This window comes from Empidonax traillii, unplaced genomic scaffold, assembly GCF_003031625.1.
Source record: "Empidonax traillii isolate 1590-97213 ecotype Southwest subspecies unplaced genomic scaffold, ASM303162v1 scaffold1153:size175901, whole genome shotgun sequence".
Classification (NCBI taxonomy): domain Eukaryota; kingdom Metazoa; phylum Chordata; class Aves; order Passeriformes; family Tyrannidae; genus Empidonax; species Empidonax traillii.
The window spans coordinates 76,566-78,129 of record NW_020956346.1 but is presented as its reverse complement, the minus strand read 5'-3'; the positions used below and the strand labels follow the sequence as shown (position 1 = coordinate 78,129).

The 1,564-nt window shown below is 46.5% G+C and overlaps 1 protein-coding gene across 1 annotated transcript in view; it reads right to left on the bottom strand.

Annotated features, from left to right (window-relative positions):
* Positions 1-1,005, bottom strand: part of LOC114068944 (secretory carrier-associated membrane protein 1-like) — a 62,299-nt gene extending 61,294 nt beyond the window's left edge. Inside the window, 1 exon segment of the mRNA XM_027905420.1 lies at positions 972-1,005. Coding sequence (XP_027761221.1) covers positions 972-1,005 — 34 coding nt within the window.
* Between the last annotated feature and the right edge of the window lie 559 nt (positions 1,006-1,564).

Sequence of the window (1,564 nt, the reverse complement as noted above, 5' to 3'; positions counted from 1 at the left end):
GGGGAGAAGGGGAAAGGAAAGACAAAATTCCTTTCTAAAATCAGAACTATGACAGATATATACCCTGTAGTAGCGAACCCCTATACCTTGTTAACCAAATTGACAGAGGAATTAGGGTGGTTTACAGTGCTTGATCTTAAAGATGCCTTTTTCTGCATTCCTGTGCACAAGGACAGCCAAGAGCTTTTTGCTTTTGAATGGGAAAATCCTGAGACAGGAAAAAGAACTCAACTTACATGGACTGTTTTACCGCAAGGCTATAAGAACAGCCCGACGATATTTGGAAACCAGCTGGCAAAAGAACTGGAGGACTGGAGAAGGCAGCAGCCGGAAGGACTTCTCCTGCAGTACGTAGATGACATACTAATTGCTGCTAAAAATCGGGAACAATGCATCCAGCTCACTGTAAGTCTTTTAAACTTTCTGGGACTAAGTGGGTATAGGGTTTCAAAAGGAAAAGCACAAATTGCAAAGGAAATAGTCATTTACCTGGGGCTTGAAATCTATCGTGGACATCGACAGCTCAGCACAGATCGGAAAGAAGCCATCTGCTGTCTCCCAGAGCCCCGCACTGTACGAGAAATGCAGGCTTTCCTAGGAATGGTGGGGTGGTGTTGCCTGTGGATAGCTGACTACGGGTTATTAGTCAAATCCCTATATGAAGCACTGAAAACGGCCAAGAAAGGAGTTATAACATGGACAGATGAGATCAGAGCTGCATTTAAGCAACTGAAACAGTCCTTAATGTCAGCTCCAGCATTGGGACTACCAGACCTAAGCAAACCCTTTGAACTGTTTACATATGAACAACTAAATGTTGCCCTGGGGGTACTGTCAAAGACCCTGGGTAACCAGCGAAGGGCTGTGGCCTACTTCTCCAAACAGCTAGACATTGTCAGCCAAGGATGGCCAGGGTGTTTGAGGGCTGTGGCAGCGACTGTTATCTTGATCCAAGAGGCCCGAAAACTTACCCTGGGACAGCGCATTGTTGTGTATGTACCCCATGCAGTCCAAGCTGTGCTTGAGCAAAAGGGGGGCCACTGGCTCTCCCCTAGCAGAATGCTTAAGTACCAAGCTGTGTTGTTGGAACAGGATGATGTTACCCTGAAAACAACATCTGTTGTGAATCCTGCCATGTTTCTGTCCGCAACATTGATTGACGATATGCCTGAACATGACTGTTTACAGACCATTGAGGAGACTTATTCCAGCAGACCAGACCTGAAGGATGAGCCTCTGGAAAACCCAGACTGGGAACTGTACACGGATGGAAGCAGCTTCATGTGGGATGGAAAACGGATGACAGGGTATGCAGTGACAACCAGGGATGAGGTAATTGAGGCAAAGGTTTTGCCTGCTGATGTGTCATCCCAAAAGGCAGAACTGATTGCACTGACAAGAGCTCTAGAACTGAGCGAAGGTAAGAAAGTGAATATCTGGACAGATTCTAAGTATGCATTCAGTGTGGTACATGCCCATGGAGCCATCTGGAAAGAGAGAGGGCTACTAACTGCCCAAGGCAGTGGGATTAAACATGCCGACCAAATCCATGCACTCCTTCAAA